Here is a 19,487-nt window from a genome sequence, read left to right on the forward strand (position 1 = left end):
GGAGACAGAAAAGAGCCCTTCATCCTCCATGCTGGGCTTAGCCACAGGCCCCGGGCTGCCGGTCTCAGTGCTCAAAGAAGGAAGCACAGCAGCTCTCAGAGCCAACCCTGTCAGGTCCCCCTTCACCCACCAAGAGCTTGAGAAGCCCAAAGTTCATTTTCTGTGGCTCCTCTGGCAAATCTCGGGTGAGTTGTTAGGGACCCACTAGCCCAGGACACGATTCAGTGGGATGAAAGATTCTGTGGGAGGTCTGAATGCTGATTGCAAATGGGGACAACGGACTTTTACTTACGCATGCACTACTTTTACGCTCAGAATTCTGCCTATGGGACCACCCTAAAGCCTCCAAGTCAAGCAAGGCCCTATCCTCTGAGTTCTTTTGGTGCACTATAGGGGCAGTCTACCCAGGAAGAGAAGAGAGACCCAAGTAACCACTGTAACAACGCAAAGTCACAAATCTATCACGTAAGCAGAGGCTGTAAGAGACAAAGGAGCAGTTGCAGTGTTTTATTATGAATAGATTGTGTCAAAGTTCAATATTGCATATTCAGTAGAAGGCAGCACTGCATAGCTTCAGGTTTCACCGCAAAGGATGAAAAAACACTATGTGTTTAACTTCCCTAATTCTCAGACATGGTTGAACACTTAATAGAAGGGGAGGTTTATTTGTTTAGCTCTTTATTTATGGCCCATTAGTTCTTTCAAGTCCTCCAGCAGAAAATCCCTGTAGTCTGATCTTCAGATTGGGTAGGACTGCCAATTCTCTGCTATTTTAATGAACTTTCTTTATTCCAGATGGCTGATAGTACGATGTCGTTGCATTTGTGAGGGGCCTATACCCACATATTTAGACCAGCACACCATTTGGCGGCCCTTGGGGTCAAGACGCACTGGGGTTAAAGAATGTCTGCACTGTGGTATCTGGGATAGGGAGGCTCCTCTATTCATTGATCTCCTCTTCATCGTCTTCAAAAGCTTCTTCACCGTCATTGGCCGTAGCTTCTTGATATTGCTGGTATTCTGACACCAGGTCATTCATGTTGCTCTCTGCTTCTGTGAACTCCATCTCATCCATGCCCTCTCCTGTAAACCAGTGCAGGAAGGCCTTCCGGCGGAACATGGCAGAAAACTGCTCCGAGATGCGCTTGAACAGCTCCTGGATGGCCGTGCTGTTGCCAATGAAGGTGGAGGCCATCTTGAGACCCCGAGGAGGGATGTCGCACACAGCCACCTTGACGTTGTTGGGGATCCACTCCACGAAGTAGCTGCTGTTCTTGTTCTGGATGGCCAGCATCTGCTCATCCACCTCCTTCATAGACATGGGGCCCCGGAAGACAGTGGCCACGGTCAGGTAGCGCCCATGTCTGGGATCACAGGCTGCCATCATGTTCTTAGCATCGAACATTTGCTGAGTCAGTTCCGGCACCGTGAGGGCCCGGTACTGCTGACTGCCTCTGGCTGTCAGGGGAGCAAAGCCGGGCATGAAGAAGTGCAGGCGTGGGAAAGGGACCATGTTCACTGCGAGCTTGCGGAGGTCGGCGTTGAGCTGGCCCGGGAAGCGCAGAGAGGTGGTGACCCCGCTCATGGTGGCGGACACCAGGTGGTTTAGGTCCCCATAGGTTGGCGTGGTGAGCTTCAGGGTGCGGAAGCAGATGTCGTACAAGGCCTCATTGTCGATGCAGTAGGTTTCATCTGTGTTCTCCACCAGCTGGTGGACTGACAGGGTGGCGTTGTAGGGTTCCACCACAGTGTCGGACACCTTGGGGGAGGGCATGACACTGAAGGTGTTCATGATCCTGTCGGGATACTCCTCTCGGATTTTGCTGATGAGCAGAGTGCCCATGCCCGACCCTGTTCCTCCCCCCAAGGAGTGGGTGAGCTGGAAGCCCTGCAGGCAGTCACAGTGCTCACACTCCTTCCTCACCACGTCCAGCACCGAGTCCACCAGCTCGGCTCCTTCCGTGTAGTGCCCCTTCGCCCAGTTGTTTCCTGCGCCCGTTTGTCCTAGAATAAAGCAAAAGAGGGTAGCATGCAATTTAAACAGGGCAGTACAGGAGGGAACTACTCCTTTACTATTGATGCTTTTTCAATGATGGAAAAGATGTGTTAGGAAGCGATTAGATAATACAGTGTTGGGCCGGCCCGTGGCTTAGCAGTTAAGTGCGCGCACTCCACTGCTGGCGGCCCGGGGTTTGGATCCCAGGCGCGCACCGACGCACTGCTTCTCCGGCCATGCTGAGGCCGCGTCCCACATACAGCAACTAGAAGGATGTGCAGCTATGGCATACAACTATCTACTGGGGCTTTGGGGGAAAAAAAAAAAGATAATACAGTGTTGGCCAAAGTTAGGGGGCGGGGAAACAGGCACCCACCATCAGGGCTGGCGAGCTCATGAATTGCTACAACCTCCTCAGACAAGTTAAACGCCCATCAAAATTTTTTTTTTTTGAGGAAGATTGGTCCAGAGCTAACATCTGTTGTCAATCTTCCTCCTTTTTTCCTTTTTTCTCCCCAAAGCCCCAGTAGATAGTTGTATGTCATAGTTGTATATCCTTCTAGTTGCTCTATGTGGGACAGCGCCTCAGCATGGCTTGATGAGCAGTGAGTAGGTCCACGCCCAGGATCTGAAGCAGAGTGTCGAACCTACCCACTATGCCACCAGGCCAGCCCCAATACTCATCAAATTTTAATATGTACATTCCATTCTTATTTATTTTTAAATAGGTAATTCTTGCACATGGTAAAATTTAAAGGGAACAAAAATTTTGTATACATTAAAAACCAGTTATTTTCTCATCTCCTTTGAGCTTTCTGAATTTTGTACTATGTACAAATATTTTCTTTTCAAAACAATAATACTTTTTCAGGCCGGCCCCGTGGCTTGGTGGTTAAGTGAGCGCGCTCCACTGCTGGCGACCCGGGTTCGGATCCCGGGCTCGCACCGACGCGCTGCTTCTCCGGCCATGCTGAGGCCGCGTCCCACATACAGCAACTAGAAGGATGTGCAGCTATGACACACAACTATCTACTGGGGCTTTGGGGGGAAAAAAATAAAAATAAATAAAATCTTTAAAAAAAAAAATAATAATAATAATACTTTTTCATGTTAATGGAGCCCTTCATTCATCATCCAGAATTACTGTTACAAAATTTTCTGAGCACCAACTATTTATTTTGCACCTGTAATTAAATGCTCAACATAGGAAATCATTCCTGCCCTCAAATTGCTTCCAGACCAGTGGTGGTAAGAAGATTAATATACCTGACAGACTTTTGTATTTTTATCCAAGGAGTTCAAGTAACTAGAAAGAGACCTAGTTGGTCTGTTTTCTGCACAATGGTGCATTTTCCCCAACATGCTTATTTATACTTTACTTTATGGAAGAAATTCTGAATCTGAAAGGTTGGCTCTTGAATTTAAAATCCTATTTTTCAGTTCACTTCATTATAAAATTGAAGATCTATCAGTAGATAAAGCATATTTTCCAAGCTGTAAAAATAATACAGACCTATGTTTGTATGAATGGACGCACTTAACAAGAACTGGTGAAGAGGACGGGGGGAGCTTATTTTGGGTTCTGCTTTCCTGGACATGCACACATCCTATAAGGCAGTGCTCCCTCAGACACTGTTGCTCTGCAGCCCTGAAAATATTTAAAAACTACATACCCCACATACATTTTTAAGTTGCCATCTAATTTGTTTTCATAAAATCAAATAGTTGCAAATGATATTTTAATTTCTGGGGTACTAGAAATACTCCCTTTTAAAAATAAAACTGCTGGGGGCCAGCCCGGTGGCGGAAAAGGTTAAGTGCGCGCCCTCCACTGCGGTGGCCCGGGGTTCGCCGGTTCGGATCTCGGGCGCGCACCGACGCACTGCTTGGCAAGCCAGGCTGTGGTGGCGTCCCATATAAAGTAGAGGAAGATGGGCACGGATGTTAGCCCAGGGCCAGTCTTCCTCAGCAAAAAGAGGAGGATTGGCAGGTGTTAGCCAGGGCCGATCTTCCTCACACACAAAAAAAATAATAATAATAAAATAAATAAATAAATAAATAAAAACAAAACTGTTACATCATTCTGTTAAATGTATCCAATAGAGTCTATATAAAAATAAGACATAAACCCTAAGTTGAAATTGATTGTTTTCAAATTCCTTGATCACAAAGTGTTTACAATGTCAATATAACTGTAGTTTTTAAAATTAGTTCATCTATCCAAGGGTGAATATTAAATATTGCCAGAATGAGACAAGGCTTGGCATCAATTTTATTCCTCTCTTTTGTTTTTACCTATATAAATACTGAGAAATCCTGTTCACATAAATAGGTAAATAGGAATGAATTGTGTTCTAATAATGTCATTCAATTATTTGATTTTCTTTAGAGTTATATGACAAAAATCAAATAGTGATCTATCATCAAAAAGTATTTTAATCATCTTCCAGCCCAAAACTCAATTTTCTGGAAAGCAGAATTGCAAACAACCTGACTTGTATCAATCATTCTTTTCTTCTGTTTCTGGAAGACACCAAAAGGCTTTACCAAAACTTACCTAAGGCTAACTCTTTCAGTTAAAGGCACTGTGTTTAATTCAATATACTTAGAAAGTATATTGGGAAGTATATATAGAGTATATATATAAAGTATATATATAAAGTTGGGAAAATTGAAATTTTAATTCCAATACAACTTTGCCAATATGATTTTTTTAATGAAATGTTTTAAATATATTTTTGTCAAAATTTTTAGGTTGCAGATTTAGCCTATTCAGGTTATAAAAACTTGGCCACATAATCTACTTGGCAAAGGCAGTCCTCATCAGAGCAATCCTCCCAACTGAACTTACTTTCTGTCAGAAAAACATGGCTTTATTTTTCAATTCAAATCAATATGTTAATATGCATTTCAAGGAATATTAGAAAAACCATTGAGAACTAAATTCTACAGCACACTGTAAGATACATTACGAAAGCAGTAAAATCAAAGTAAATGATGCAGAGATCTATTTAACAATAAATTATAAAAACAAGGCATTGCTGTTTCTCATTACTTTAACTGGTAATAAGGCAATGTAATAAAAAGCTAAAATGGTAAGTTATTTAGGAAGCAAAGAAGATTATTAATAGGCATTGTATTCTTTAATATGTGGGTATATTAAATGTAATTTTGAGAAGAAAAATCATGTAAAAAATTAACAAAATAAATCCACTAAGCACCCTTATCAAACTTTCCCTATGTACTGAATGAGAGACCAGGTTACACTGCTGAAGGGGGGAGTGGGCAGGTGATCTGATGCATCCAGTGGACATAGAAAACTAGAGAAGGCAGAGATGCCAAGGCCTGTTTGTCCCTCCACTTGGGGCTAAGACTGCTGGCATTGCATTGTACAATGCCTTTCCCCATTTATTCCAAAGATATCACCTTGAGTTTTGTCTACACCTGGCTGGTGGCAACAACCCACAACCACCACCAGAGATCAGCTTCTCTGCCGTGGGTGCGCAGGTCCATACCTGATGCTGTGCACACCCATGGGGAAACTGAGCTAGGAAGCAGTGACACCACCGAGGCCGCCTGAGACCAGCCTAGTGCTACATCAGGTCAGACGGGTAGATGGAAGGCTCTCACGCACTTCGGGGAGGGGCCCACTCACACTCAGGCCGCTGACGGACACCCCTGGATTCTGTAGGGTACCGGGAGTGCGGCCTCACACAGGCCCTACTCTTGGGGGAATGGGTCTTATCTCAAATTTCTTTGAATCTTCCACAGCATTTATTATGAGTGTTAAGTGGAAGTCTGTAAAACAAGAAAAACAACCAAAATTCTGTGATTCTTCAGTAAGTTTAAAATGTCTTGACTGTGAGTGACTCGTATGACGTACAAAGGGATACTCTCCTTAAATATCTAAAGGAGTCCTACAAATCAGTAGGGAAACAACAGCCTATAGGAAAATGGGCAAAGGATATAAACAGACAGTTCACAGGGAAGAAAATGCAAATAACTTAAATATTTGACGTATTCCTTATAAGGGAAATGCAAATTAGACAAGTAGATTTGATTTCTCCCCTATGAAGTTGACGGAGTTCAAGAGGCTTGATCACACAGTGTTGACGAGAGATTAGGGCAAGGCACCTTCATACACGAGCTGCTGGAGACATAATGAGGACTAGCCTCTATGGAGCACAATCTAGCAAGATCTACCAAAATCAGTCCCTTAGACTCAGCAATTCTTCTTCTATGAATTTTCCCACATATGTGCAAAATGAAAGACAGACAAATATTCACTGAAGAGCAGTTTGTAACAGTAAAGAAAAAAAGGAAACAATCTAAATATCTATTAACAGAGGACTGGTTAAATCAATGATGGTATCTATGCAAAGGAAAACTATCGCCATCAACCCCAGTACTGAGATGGAAAGATTTTCAAAATACATTGGATACAGGGAAAAAACACCCTGAAGAGCTAAACGGTGTATGTAGTTGGCTATCATTGTAGGTGTGTAATCGATGTGTATGTATCTGCCAGTATGTCTACGTATCTGCTGGTACGGGCATAGAACGGATCTGAAAGGACACACGAGAATCTTAAAGAGCGGCACCTCTGGGAGGGAGCCTGGGTGGGGCACCAGCTTGGGGTAGGAAGGAGATCCAGTTTTCACTGTACACCCTTTTGTTCCTTTTGAATCCTGGACCAAGTAAATGTTTTACCTAGCTAGCTAGCAAAATGAACGTTGCTAACTTTATTAAAACATTTAAAAATGCATTTAGGAAATAAACTGGAGAAGTATGCACTAAACTAGTGACTATGGTTGTCTCTGAAGGATGGGACTGTAGGGTGTTCATACAGTTATACAGTTTCAACAATAGTATATATTCCTTACAAAATTTAAACAAATAGGCACTTTATGATAAGATAAAATTAAAAGATGAAAATATGCCTTTAAGGAAAAGTTTTTAAATGTCATCAATAAGTGGGGAATTACTAAATGATGACACACATACAGTGCACAGGTACTGTGACTGTCATGGGGGATGCCCAGGTCATGTTAATGAACTCTCCAAAAAGCTGCAAAAAGATATGTGTAGCACGATCCTATTTTCCAAAAACAAAATCAACTCTGTGTTTGTGTGTGCACGTGTGTACGTGCAGACAAGTGCATGTGCACATAGAAAAAGGTCAGGCAGGACACACCTCCACCGTCCACAGCTGTTAGTTCCCCCAGGGAATGTAACCTCAGGGCCATCAGCAGAAGGAGTGAGGGGTTTCCGTTTTTACACGATATACTTGTGTATCGTTTGAAAAAACATGTGCAAACAGTTTTAACTTTGTAATGAAAACATTAAACATGTTTAAATATTAAATAGTGACGTTTCCCTGAGGGCAGAACTGCCCATCTGAAACACACCCCAGCTGGCCCCCACGGTGGTCTGTTGCTCAACCTGACAAGTGAGCTCAGCCTCTCTCTCCTATAGTCTTTGCCCCATTGAGCCTGTCAAAGGCACCAAGGCTACTGGCACAGCAGGACCCGTGGCTCCACAGAGGGGGCCTGGACTCGGCAGACAGCCCCTTCACACCTGCAGCACACCCGAGGGCACTGGCCACTCCAGCCCCCTCAGGCGGCCATTTCCTCGTCTAGGAGGCGACTGCGTTCTCTCTTACGAACAGAGAGATTCTCTTTCTTCCTGCCCGGCTGGGTCAAGCAGTCAAATCTGGCTGGCCACCTTCTCTTAGCAGGCTCTAAATGGTCACTGTCCTTCCTATGCCCCCACTAACTCATGTCCCCTCTCTCCCCCAACCCTGCAGGGAGCAGCCTGGCCAGACCACACTGGAGGCACTGGGAAGAACAAACTCTGGGCTAGCCTCATCCTCAGGGCTAGCCTCACAGCTGGAGCTCAACGGAGACCTATTATTACACCTTTACAAAGGAAAGACCGTGAGCGTAATGGTCAAAAAGAGCCTAGGAATTATTTCATTAAAATGGAGTAGAAACCAATAACTGAAAATAAGTAGGTGGCTTCCGGCAGACATACAGCCACAGTAAATCAAGCTCACTCTAGTCCTAAGTCTACAGAGACTCTGAACTCTCTCCTCCAGCTCACACCACTCACTTGGCTTCCTCAGTATTTATAGCATGATTAGCCATGAAGTTTTCTCTGCTCTTGACAAAAGGAGGAAGCTAGTGACTTCTGAAAATATTTTGCTACTGTCTCATAGCAACAGACGTTCCCAGTTAAATATTTGGGGGTCATGAGTTGACCATCTTCTGTAAGATGTTGTGACATTAGTCAGCGGCTCCAGACTGTAGAGCACAAGGCTGCAATCTCCAAGCTTTGGCAGTCGGGCTGCAACAGAGCCCCAGGGTTTACCCCGAGTCCACCCTCGGGTTTACCTCCAGTTCACACCGGGTCACGGATTAAGTCTTAAAGCTGCGTATGTGCTCCCTGACCGCCCTCCCAGCCTTGAATCTGAAAGAAAAAGTTACAAGCACAGAAGGAGGCTTAAAGGAAAATTATCTTTCTCGTGCTTCATTTTCTCACACAAAACCCTCTCCCACTATCTAATAGGCATGACTGCTATTCCACCAGCAATTTGTTAAGAAAAAAGTTTTTTTTAACTAGATCCATCTTCAAAACTCAAACGCAGATAACTTTCTCTTTTAGAATTATACATTACTTCAAGTGTGTTCCTTTAAAAAAACATTTCAAACTATAGCTGAAAATGGAATAACACTGGTTTATTTTAATTTATCAACTCTGAAACAACGAGCTATAAAGCCAATGGAGGATGAACCGTCTCCCATTCATAGACAGTTCTGCCTCTTTTATAAACTGGAGAATGACTTGAAAACAAACAATATAATGTGTTTATACATTCTGGATACCCCTCCATTCCGCATAACAAATGTGTTATTTGAACAAAATAAGCATATTCATTTAAACAATTCACAATTCTTAATTAAAAAGTGTCAATTTTTTTGTGTGTGTGTGAGGAAGATCAGCCCTGAGCTAACATCTGATGCCAATCCTACTCTTTTTGCTGAGGAAGATTGGCCCTGAGCTAACATCCGTGCCCATCCTCCTCTATTCTATATGGGACGCCGCCACAGCACGGCTTGACAAGCTTGTGTTGGTGCGCACCCGGGATCCGAACCCGTGAACCCCAGGCCGCCGCAGCAGAGCGTGTGCACTTAACCGCTTGTGCCACCGGGCCGGCCCCAAAAAGTGTCAATTTTTAAAAATTACTATTAATAAATCTATCTCACATCAGTACAATCTATTAAAAAATTTAAATATTCTGAATCAAAATAGGGATGCACATTGTGACAAAAAAGCAAAGATGCAAGAAGCAATCCTGGAGTCAGTGTCAATGCCAAAGGGCACGTCTAACGTTTTGGACGTTTACAAGGACAGTAAATTAGATAATTCCAGTCACTATCGGTCTGTCTTAATTTGTTCTTAATCTTTTTTATCCCATTTATTGATAGGGATAGATAGAAAGATAGCTAGCTAGAAAGACAAGGCCAGACTTTTATCATACTCTTAGTTTTCAGTTCAAATAAATTAAACCAAAGAAAACTTCCACAATTGCTGAAGCTGCTGCTTTGAGACATCAGCCTACCATGACTTCAGTAGCCTCTGATGATCCAGTTTCACAAAAACCAGTTCACGGATTCTACTCTCTTTAAAACCTCAACAGGGCCTCGCTGCACAGGAGTGATGGCCAAGGGTGAAGCCCGACTCCTGAGCAGACATCTGGGCTGAGTGAGTGAGAAAGTGGGCCAGAGAAGGCACCTGGCCCCCGGTGTCCTATTAGAAACTTCCAGAAAGTGCATAAACAAGTGCCATTGCCTCATCCACGAGAACATCTTTCTTATGACAGATTTAAGGCAAATAAAAGGATATGAAGAATAATTTAATGAATATCTACATACCCACCACCCATTTTAAGAAATAAAACATACCAATGTTACACGAAGCCCAATATAACAAGTATAAGTTTGAACATCTTAAATTTAAACAACGTAGAATTGGATAATTTTTTTCTATTTTCTCTCAAAAAGCAGTAAGGTGTGTGAGTGTGAGTGTGTGTGTGTGTGTGTGTGTGTGCTTCACCTAACCAACCTTCCCCATGGGGTCAGGGTTCACCGAGTTGCATTTTAATATTGTCTTCAGGTTTCTTTATGTGCAAGTCCTGTTTATGGGTTGCGCAAGTTTCTCTTTTTTTATACTGACAATTTATACACAGAATAGCCAAATTCAGAATAGTTTTTACATTTTCTATAAAGCAGTTCTTAAAGCACTGTCGATTACATTGCTCGGAGAACCTCATAGAATAAGCATTTAGTTGATACATTTCTTTAGAAGTTTAATTGCAGGAAAAAGCGTAGCAAAAACTATGCTCTCAAACACTGCTGGTGGCATTAACCCGATTGGAAAGTATGGCAAATGTATGAAGGGTTTAAATATGTTCACACTCTTTAACCCAGTAATTTTACTTTTGAGAATCTATTCTGTGATCAGTCAGAAACACAAATTTATGTGAACCAAGATGTGAACATCCATACTCTATATTACTGAATTCTTCATAAGAGCACAAATTGGTAAGAAACCACCCACTGATTACTGACCATTGTTAAATAAATAATTACACATTATGTAGCTCTTAAAAATTATAGATTTTAGAAACTATATACTAACAAGAAATATGGCTTATAACAATTTCACTGGGAAACAAGATACAGAGTGATATAGTGTCTACGATTAATGAAAACCAGCAAGAAGAAAGAAACAAAGGGTGAAAATATACCTCAATGCCAACAACGATTATACTATGATGAGCATAGGGAGTAGTTTTTTTACTCTAGTTTTAATTTTTAATAATGTGGTTATATATTAGTTTTTATTGAAGAAATCAAATTAAAAATAAATAAATACAAATAATTTAGAATGGAGGGGATCGCCTTTCTTTTTTTTTTTTTTTGTGAGCAAGATCAGCCCTGAGCGAACATCCATGCTAATCCTCCTCTTTTTGCTGAGGAAGACTGGCTCTGAGCTAACATCTATTGCCAATCCTCCTCCTTTTTTTCCCCCAAAGCCCCAGTAGATAGCTGTATGTCCTAGTTGCACATCCTTCTAGTTGCTGTATGTGGGACGCAGCCTCAGCATGGCCGGAGAAGCGGTGCATCGGTGTGCGCCTGGGATCTGAACCCGGGCCGCCAGTAGTGGAGCGTGCGCACTTAACCGTTAAGCCACGGGGCTGGCCCAGAATCTCCCTTCTTAAGAGTGGTATATCCCTTTTATGAGATGATGACAACCATGTCCCTTATTGTGCTTCCTTTTCTGAATTTAGTTGCCAGAAACCCAGAGCTTAAAGTAATTCTCAGCCACAACTGAATTCATGCTCTCAGTTAACTTTGTGATCTAAGCTGCCATGTTTTATGGCTGTATGTACTATATGTTGTTTCATATCCTTCTTAGAAGCAGGGAAGATATGTATTTTACACAAATAAAACTTGAAGATGTTTTTATAGATACAAACTCACATATTTGCTTGTAACGTACACGTGCCTCAGGAAGGACACGCACCAAGTCAGCAGCAGGACTTGGCTGGCCTCCTGGCAGGGGAGCTGGGTGGACCGAGAAGGCAGGGACTAGCTTTCCACTGTATAACCTTCAGTACTTTTTGAATTTCGTACCATGTACGTATATGTACTGCCTATCAAAAGAGAAGTATAGTTTTCTTAATAATGAAGTACATTAATTTTATTTGGTAAAGTTGACTGAGACCTAGGTAGATTCAGCCAACTAATTCAGGTTCAAGAAACCTTAGCTATTGTCTCAGATTCTTACCCGAAATCCATCAAACCTTCAAGAGAAGAAACTGTGAGCAGAATTCTACGTGGAAGCATATTTTTATGGAGGTGGGGGAGACATGGCCTTTGCTTCCCTCAGATTCTTACAGGGGCCGGGGCCCCCAGGATGCTTAGGGGCCCTTCATTCCACAGACTGTGAAGTTGAAGAAGCCCAGAGACGGGAACTGATACACCAAAGGTGGCAGAGCTGAAATGAGCTGCCAAGTTTCCCTTCTCCGGATTCAGTGCTCTCTCTTCTTGGCTACACTGACTCAGCAACCCAGCGAGGTGGTCCAGAAACAGTATACAGCTGCTAAGAGTCTACACCCACTTAGTAAGAAAAAGTGCTGATCTGTACAAAGAAAGCGGGGGGAAGTCATCCTTTTTCTCTCCTCAGTGTACAGAATTTTAACGTTATCCACATTCGGTCTTTATTACAGAGTACTGAGAGAGAGCAGTCCACGGAAATGACAAAGACTGACACCAGCTGCTGGTAAGGGCAAGGGGATGGATAGTTCCCGGACACCACTGGAGGGTGTGCAAAGGGGCTGAGCTCTTCTAAAGACCAACATGCAGTATCCGCAGTGCATGTGCAGGATTTCCGAGGGACAGATTCCTTGAACTGAAACTGTAGCAACAAAATTCTTGATTTGCTGAATCTATTAAGTTGTTCTCTGAACAATGTTTAAAACTATTATTTCCCCAAACACCTTCACCAACACTAGCTGTTAGCAGTTTTTAAAATACTGGCCAATCTGATGAGAGAAAAATATTATCTTGTTTTGACTCCCCCATTCCCAATTACTGGTAAGTTCTGTCCCTAGGTATTTATAATTTTATTGCTATTGTGAACAGAATATTTTCCCATTATATTTTATAATTGATTATAGCCTTTAAGGTGATCCAGCTTGCCTGGGACTTTACCAGTTTCAATACTGAAAAGTGCAGTGTCCTGGGAAACTCCCCAGTCCCAGGCAAATTTGGACAGTCGGTGACCCTAGAGCAATAACGTCTGAGTATTTTTATCTTGTTTCTGGCTGCCTTACTGAGGTCTTATAAGTGCTCGTCATTGTTCAGCTGACAGCCTATCTGGAAAATCCATCTGCAAAAAACGATTTTGTCTTTTCCTTTAAATGATTTGTAGTTCTTTCCTTTCTCTGGTCGTTGTGCACTGGCTAGAGCCTTCAGAACATGGAATAATAGAAGAGACAATGGACGTCTTGTTCTTATACCTGACTTTGCTGGGAATATTTCTAATGTTTCACCAGTGAGTATGATGTTGCTATGGATTTGGTAGATAATTCTGTTTTGTTTTTTTTTCGGTGAGGAAGATTGGTCCTGAGCTAACATCTGTTGCCAATCTTCCTCTTTTTGCTTGAGGAAGATTGTCCCTGAGCTAACATCTGTGCCAGTCTTCTTCTATTTTATATGAGGGACACCACCACAGCATGGCTTGATGAGCAGTGCATAGGTCTGCATCCGTGATCCGAACCCACAAACCCCAGGCTGCCAAAGCAGAGAGTGTGAAATTAACCACTATGCCACCGGGCCACCCCCTGGATTTGGTAGATAATTCTTAAATAAAGGAAGTTTCTTTGTACTTCCAGCTTACACAGAAGTTTTTTTGTCCTCTACAAATCAGGAACACATACTAAATTTTATCAAATATTTTGGGGCATCTATTAAGATGTCTCTCTCTCTTTTTTTTTTTGTGAGGAAGATCAGCCCTGAGCTAACATCTATGCCAATCCTCCTCTTTTTGCTGAGGAAGACTGGCCCTGAGCTAACATCTATTGCCAATCCTCCTCCTTTTTTCCCCTTTTTCTCCCCAAAGCCCCAGTAGATAGGTGTATGTCATAGCTGCACATCCTTCTAGTTGCTGTATGTGGGACGCGGCCTCAGCATGGCCGGAGAAGCGGTGCCTCGGTGCGCGCCCAGGATCCAAACCCAGGCCGCCAATAGCGGAGCGCACGTACTCAACCGCTAAGCCACAGGGCCAGCCCAAGATGTTTCTCTTAATTAGCTGACTTCTTAACGTTGAACCATCCTTGCGTTCCTAGGATGTTGTTGCTAATATTTATCAAGCACTTACTGTATATGAGGTATTCTAAATACTTATGGTTTAAATAACAGAGAATTTCCTGTTACCCTCAATGAAACCATCTCTACCTGGTGCCTTTTGAGGAGGGGGCTGGGATGTAAATTTTTGATATATTCAATTTCTATACCATAGCGCCTTTAAGCCAGGAATCAGCCTTAAGATTCTCTGATTTCCTTGTAAGACACTTTGCCCTTTACAGGTACTAAAATTGTGTTTTGTTGATTAATTGAGGTATCCCTGTTGATAAGTAATATTTTTTTCCCTCTAGGCACATTTCTTAATAGTTACATTGGTAATTTTTGAGAAATAACAAAGGTATATGTGGTATCTCATATTAACACACAATTGTCAGATGGAAAACTCAAATCTGCCACCCATCCTGTAAGCTCTACCTTGGCTCTTAAGATAGAAATGGCTGTGAATGGATAAGTGTTTGCATAGTGGCTTTTCATTTTTTCTCTTCATTCCCCTAATTTGGTAGGATATCTCTATGAAGGCCTTGAGTACTGGTGTCCAACAGAACTTTCTGCAGTGATGGAGCTGTTGCTACTTATACTGTCCGCTGCACATTTTGCTATTGAGCACTTGAAAGGTGGCTAGTACAACTGAGGAAGTGAATTAATTTTATTTAATTTTAATTAAATTTAATAGCCACATGTGGCTAGTGGCTACCACATTGGGCAGCAGGGTCTAGAGGTGTCTTTACTTGCGGCCAATTATGGTCTCCAGCAAGAAAGGTCTAGTTCAGCAAAAGGTAAAAAATGTAAATATCCCCATTTGTGGCCTATAAAAATATTGGTAATTTAGGTTTTCTGATGCAAGAAAAGGGGCACCAGAGAGCCTAGTCCTGGTCTATTTGAAATATCAAAAGTGACAAACCCTTGAACAAGTCATTATCTTGCCTTGCCTGTCCCATTGGTTGCATAGGTTGTCAGAGTAATGGGGAAGGGGATGATACCCAGAGCACTTAAACTCTTTATGAATGCTCATCATGCTGAGTCCCCTTTATAACAAGTCATTGCCTGAGTCTGCTACAAGGTAATCAATTCATGTACTAATAAAATCTTCCAAGATTCTGTCTCCTCTTGCATACTTTGAAGTAACCTCGACTCTAAAAACCTTAGCTACAGGGTGATGGAGGCTGGTAACACTAATGGTGCCACTTCATTTAATTTTATATAATTTTCTTTGGGAGTTTGCAGAGGGACAGGTGCTATTATCATTTTTTTAGGTGGAAGAAGGGAGGGGAGGATTTGTCCAATTCTGATGAAACAAAACTCATATGGCGCCAGCCTTTAGAAAGAAAGAACAACAACTATCTATAAATAGTGGAAAAGAAATATAGGTATAAACACATTGAAGTTAAAAGATGAGTAATATAGGAACCAAAACCAAATTATTATTATCCTATTATGATAATTTATGAGGGAGAGAAAGAACTTAATATCTAAAAAATTTTTTTCAATCAAGAACTATCAGTATAGGGGCCGGCCCCGTGGCTCAGTGGTTAAGTGTGCGTTGCGCTGCTGGTGGCCCGGGTTTGGATCCCGGGCGCGCACCGACGCACCGCTTCTCCGGCCATGCTGAGGCCGCGTCCCACATACAGCAACTAGAAGGATGTGCAACTACGACATACAACTACCTACTGGGGCTTTGGGGGAAAAAAATAAATAAATAAAATTATTTAAAAAAAAAAAAAGAACTATCAGTATAAGCATTTCATTTAGAGATACAGAGGTTACTTTCCTAAAGAAAAAGTCAAGACTTAAAAGAGGTGCCCTGTTATTATTTTAAACGAACTAAGCCAGACAGAGAAAGACAAACACTGCATGATTTCACTCATATGTGGAAGATAAACTAACACATGGACAGAGAGAACAGTTTGGTGGTTACCGGGGGAAGACGGTTAGGGGGTAGGCACAAGAGGTGAAGGGACACATTTATATGGTGACTGACAAACAATAATGTACAACTAAAAGTTCACAATGTTATAAACTATTATGACATCAATTAAAAAAAAAAAGAGGCACCCTGTGATGAGGCTGGGGAATGCTGATTTCCATTCTAAGCTTTTCTATGCCATGGATGTTTTTAATCTTACACATAAATTAGTTTGATGTTTTTAAAAAAAGAAGAGGAAGAAGAAAGCAGGAGAGATGGAACGTACCGAAGATGAAGTTGTCAGGCCGGAAGAGCTGCCCGAAAGGGCCGGACCGCACACTGTCCATGGTGCCGGGCTCCAAGTCCACCAAGGCAGCCCTTGGCACATATTTCTGAGCTGCAAGAGAACAAAGCCACCCCCATGTGTCACTTACTGGTTTCTAGAGTGATGGACTTCCCCTTAGCAAGTCCCACCAGCACAGCTGCCTGTAACGTATAAAGCAGGGCTTCTTCAGAGAGGGTACCTGGCTTTCTTAGAACCACAGAATCTTAGCACTGGGAGGGGCCTCGGAGAACACAATCCCACCCTGGAATTGTTCAGATGGGGAAACCAGCCCAGGTATGAAGGGCAGAGGAAATGCCAGGATTAAAGAGGATGAGAAATCAGGTCTCCTGACTTCCTGCCCACTGTATTTTCCAGTTCACTCCTGATAGCTCTTTTCTGCTGGGAAGTTTTACTTTTTTAGCTCCATGGAAATAAACTGTATTTGTTGCGGCAAACTACAGTGTTGCTGTGACATTCTTTCTGCTTTTTGGCACCTCTCCCATGCACACACATACAGGAACTCAAGCTACAGTCTGAGCACCTCGTCACAGGTACCATTCCATGGGCAGTTTCCCAGGAGAAACTCTCATTTATGAATGAGGGTTGCTGTGTAGCATTTTCACTTGCAAGCACACTTTCATGCCAATTGGGCAAGAAATTGTTCCCAGTGAGGATGGGGCTAATATGATTGCACATAGGAACCGCTCTACAACTCCTGTCCTACTATGCACACACCCAGGTTGAAAAAAGGATGTAACCACGCTGGACCTAAGGGGTAACAGCAAGTGCAACATATACTCAAAGTTTCCTTAGTGCTATCTAGAAATTTCATCTTCTGTGTCCTGCTGTTCCAGACCTTTTGTCATAGCTGCCTAATGAATAAAACCCAGTGATTTATGTATCCTGCTCTTCCCAGCTCTTGTGTGGACAAGCAGCAAATGACTCCAAAAAACGGAGAGTGATTATCTCTGGGGATATACATCCCGTGTGTGGAAGGGTAGCATCTGTCATTTTCTGGGTGTTCTTTCAATGAATTTGTTTTTTGTTGTTTTCTGAAGGGTATGTATCACTTTTATAATAAAAATTGTTACAGAAATAATGTATACATGTAGCCACAATATATATGTAGATATCCAGGTCAGGGGTGATACTATTCTCAAACTCGGGTAAATCACAGCCTGGAATTTTTACTAAACTCCACCAGTTACCCAGAATTTGTAGTTTCAGCTTCCAGGAAGTATAAAGTCTTTTTGGAGGTCTGCAAAGGGCCAGAAAAGTTATTTAAGGGAGTGTTTTTCAAATTTTTTTGCCAAGAACCTCCATTAAAAATACATTTTAAACGGGGGAAGAGAAAACAAGGTCAGACATGACCCACTAAGTTGATTTCACAACACCAACGGCTTGTCTGGTTCAAGAGCTCAGACCCGCGGGACAGGCTCAAAGCCGAGATTTGAAATAAACTGACGGCGGATTTCCCGCCCCCGGGGGAGCGAGGGAGGAGCCCGGCATCCTGCTAAGTCCTGGGAGAACTTTTCCCAGAGCCAGCTGTCCTTGCGTGGGGGCGGCACCCCGAGCCCAAGGCCGGTCTGGGCGGGGAAGACCGGGAGAAGGCTGGGGTCCCAGAGAGGGATGCCCGGGGTTGACCAGGCGGGGTTGACCAGGGTGGGAGAGGGGGATGACCGGGGTCCGGGAGGAGGTTGGCCCGGGTCTGGGAGGGGATGGTCGGATTCCGGGAGGGGGACAGCCGGGCTCCGAGAGGGGGGTGGCCGGGGTCCGGGAGGGGCACGGTCGGGGTCCGGGAGGAGATGGCAGGGGTGCGAGAGGGGGATGGCCGGGGTCTGGCGGGAAGGGCGGGAGCCGACCGCGCTACTCACACGATGACTCATTGTAGTAGACGTTGATTCTCTCCAGTTGCAGCGCCGAGTCACCCACGTAGCCTCCGGCCGGATCGATACCGTGTTCATCGCTAATCACTTCCCAGAACTTCAGAAGGGCGAGGCGGGGAACGGGCGGTCAGAGCCCGGGGCCCAGGGCGCCGCGCCCGCGCCTCCCCCCAGGGCCGGCCCGGCGGGCGGGGGCGCGGGGCCGCGGCGGCCGAATTCCAGGCGCGCCTGAGCCGCGGGCGGCCGCTCCCAGCTGGGGTGGGGAGGGGCTGAGGGGCAGGGGTCCGGGCTGAGACGCCCCGTCTTCGGCCGCCGCTCCTCGGGCACTTCCCGGGTGCGGCGCGGGGCAGACTGCGCTCTGAGAACCGAGGGGCATTGAGCCGGAGCGCCCGAGCGGCCGCGCCGTCCGCACGCACCGAGGGCCGAGCTCCGACCCCCCAGGCCTGCAAGCTGCCCACCCGCAGGGAAGTCCGGCGCCCTCCCGGCCCCCGCACCCGGCCCACCTTGGTGCCAATCTGGTTCCCGCACTGGCCCGCCTGGATGTGCACGATCTCCCTCATGGCGGGCGCCGGCTCTGCGCTCACGGCACTCTCTCTCCGGACGGCGGCGGCGACTGCGGGCGGGCGGTGCGCTCCGGGACACGGCCCCCGCCCGCGCTCCACCGCTGTCTCCCCGCCCCCGGGGCCCGGACCAATGGCGGTGGGCCTCGCCCTCCCGGGCCGCGCCCCCTGCGCCCTGCCGTCCGTGCACCTCCCTCCGGCTCCCCGCTCTCGGCGCTTCGCCCCCCGACCTTCCTCCCTCCCCGCCCGCGCCCCCTCCTCCCCCGCCGTCCGTGCACCTCCCTCCGGCTCCCGGCTCTCTTTCCTTCTCCCCCCGCCTCCCTCCCTAGGCTGCCCTGCCGCCAGCGTCCCCGCTCGGCTCGCCCACCCCTGGGCCATCCCCCTCAGGGGCACCTAGCACCGCGGAAGGTCCCAGAAGGGAGAACAGACACAGCCGATGGAGCCCTGGCCGGTGAGCCAGGCAGGAAAGGGCGACTGGAGACCCCTCGGGCTCTGGGCATCGAGGGGCTGTGGTGGTAGACCGCTCAGGCTGAGCCGACGTGGGCGGGCGGGATCCCACATGGAGCCACCCTGGGTGGGTTCCGGGACCGCACGGTCCCCGCCCGCGCGGCAGATTCAAATTTAGCGGGTAGAGGGCTTCGGGACACAAACGTGGAGTTTTTCAGGGTGACCTGACTCCCGTCCCTCCCCTTAACCCGGGGCTTACGTTCTATGTCCTCGCCTTCCCGCCTCTCCCGTCTCGAAGTACAGGTGCCATTTCATTCTGACGACTCCGAACCGTTTGTAATGGGGTTCAGTTAAAGTGAATACATGCATAGCTGGATCTGAAAATGAACACTCCCCTACACAGTCTCTACGCGGCTTCTCCGCCGGAGCCAGCGACGAAA

At 45.2% G+C, this 19,487-nt stretch overlaps 1 protein-coding gene across 1 annotated transcript; it reads right to left on the minus strand.

Moving 5' to 3' along the window:
* Nucleotides 1–492: 492 nt before the first annotated feature.
* TUBB6 (tubulin beta 6 class V) lies at nt 493–18,694 on the minus strand. Its single transcript, XM_004421055.3, has 4 exons — nt 18,544–18,694; nt 18,032–18,140; nt 16,119–16,229; nt 493–2,004 (listed from the first exon to the last, which is right to left on the minus strand). The coding sequence occupies exons 1-4, from the start codon at nt 18,598–18,600 to the stop codon at nt 941–943; spliced, it is 1,341 nt and encodes a 446-aa protein (XP_004421112.1). The 5' UTR covers nt 18,601–18,694; the 3' UTR covers nt 493–940.
* Between the last annotated feature and the right edge of the window lie 793 nt (nt 18,695–19,487).

This window comes from Ceratotherium simum, chromosome 14, assembly GCF_057802395.1.
Source record: "Ceratotherium simum simum isolate JZ-2026a chromosome 14, ASM5780239v1, whole genome shotgun sequence".
Lineage (NCBI taxonomy): Eukaryota > Metazoa > Chordata > Mammalia > Perissodactyla > Rhinocerotidae > Ceratotherium > Ceratotherium simum.